This window comes from Fopius arisanus, unplaced genomic scaffold, assembly GCF_000806365.1.
Source record: "Fopius arisanus strain USDA-PBARC FA_bdor unplaced genomic scaffold, ASM80636v1 scaffold00005, whole genome shotgun sequence".
Lineage (NCBI taxonomy): Eukaryota > Metazoa > Arthropoda > Insecta > Hymenoptera > Braconidae > Fopius > Fopius arisanus.
The window spans coordinates 2,266,288-2,268,087 of NW_011887744.1; the positions used below are offsets into that span (position 1 = coordinate 2,266,288).

General features: G+C 41.8%; 1 protein-coding gene across 1 annotated transcript in view; it reads left to right on the forward strand.

The window, feature by feature from the left end:
* The window catches only part of LOC105273520 (collagen alpha-1(IV) chain), a gene marked incomplete in the record, with an annotated part of 27,301 nt that overhangs the window by 18,127 nt on the left and 7,374 nt on the right, over positions 1–1,800 (forward strand). Inside the window, 2 exon segments of the mRNA XM_011316014.1 lie at positions 54–125; positions 240–494. Of these exon segments, the coding sequence (XP_011314316.1) occupies positions 54–125; positions 240–494 (327 nt within the window).

A 1,800-nucleotide genomic window follows, 5' to 3' on the forward strand; every position in this document is an offset into this window, starting at 1 on the left:
TTATTCCACGGAAAGTTTTTCCCGTTTTATTTTTGATTTTTTTTGTCTTCTAGGTCCTCCTGGAGAACCAGGACAAGACGGTACTCCAGGGCGTCCGGGATTAGTCGGCTACATTGGACCTCCAGGTAAAAGACAGTATAAAATCATGAAATTTTGCATTCTACTGGAATATACTCGAGTTTTATTGCGATAATTTTGATATCGACATGAAAATGAATGAGTTGCATCATTGTTCTAAGGTTTACCGGGGCCACAGGGTCCACCAGGTATTCCCGGACCAAAGGGAACATCCGAGAAAGGAGAACAAGGTGACGATGGGCTGCCAGGACCACTTGGGCCTCCAGGACCTCCCGGAAGGCCCGGTATTGTGGGACCGATTGGTGCTAAGGGCTTCCCCGGGGTTACGATCATCGGGCCACCGGGTATAGACGGAAAACCAGGCTTCAGCGGATTGGAGGGACCACCTGGTGACCGCGGAGATCCAGGCCCCGAAGGTTTGTTTTTTTTATCAATAATAAATTTATGAATTCTAAACATTACGTTATTAATATAATATACTACATAATAATAATACATATGGATTGAGAATCTTTATAATACCCTTTTAAAAGATTGACATGTTTTTGTTTGAAAGAAATTCTCAACTTTTATTGGTTGAAAACAGGGCCAAAGGGTTTCCCGGGCAAAGGTGTTCGAATTCGTGGTCCAGCCGGTGAGCCAGGGCTTCCTGGTACACCAGGATTTCCCGGTCCTGATGGCTGGCCAGGCGTACCAGGGCCAAGGGGTGCTAAAGGCCTTCATGGAGATGACTGTGGAGTATGCGCTCCAGGTGAGATTGAGAAATTAAACGGTATTGATTATGTGCTTGTACCTATGTAAGGTGATCCTCCAATTTCCTCCATTCTAGTATACTACATGGCCTACTTCCGTAATCCCATATCCATGACCAAGCTGTATGACTAAATAATTGAACCCAAATCAATTATTCATATTGAGTAAATCTTGGGGCTGGAAAACAAAGCGCATTCTGGTTTATCGTCTCAATGATTATTTCTTGACTGCAAACTCACTTTGCGCCATTCGTCGTAATCCACTATTATTATTATTCACTGAATAATTATAATCTCATAGTCTCCGGTCACGATTTGTCAGTTGAATATCCGTATCAATATCCAAGTGCTGGAATCAATTGCCACCATAAAAGTTTCGATTTAAGAAATCTGAGGATATAAGAGCGATGAGATTTCTCTTGAAGAGAAAATAATACAACTCGTAGAAATAATAAAAAATTATGGATCATATTTCACACCTTTACCTCTGGGAATGACAAGAAGTGAGGATGAAGAAAAATTGCTATCACCTCCAGTTCCAGAAGTATAGATACACAGACGTTGTTTCCTTTCCAATGGTATTTTCGAGATGTAATGCATCAATGCATAACAGTGAATTTTCATGAGTATCGTGATTAAATTTTTTTATCATTGCTCCTTCGGAGACGACATCTCGGGATGTTTGATTGGCAGCGGCCATAAATCCACAATTCCTCTGATTATAACTTTGAGTACAGGAGCACTGAGGTGTGGGCGTAGACAGGGCGACCGGGAACTCTAACTCAAAGTTTCGAAGGCTGTGGCGGCTCTATTGAGTAATAATGTAAAGTTCTAGATTATTTTGGGAGGATATCAAACTAGCTCTGGAGGAGTATGTGTGGAGATACGTCACCTGGTGCCTTGAGAACTCGTGTATTTTGGAGGACACCAATTATTCTTCCGAGAAAATTATTCCCATTCTATCGATTCA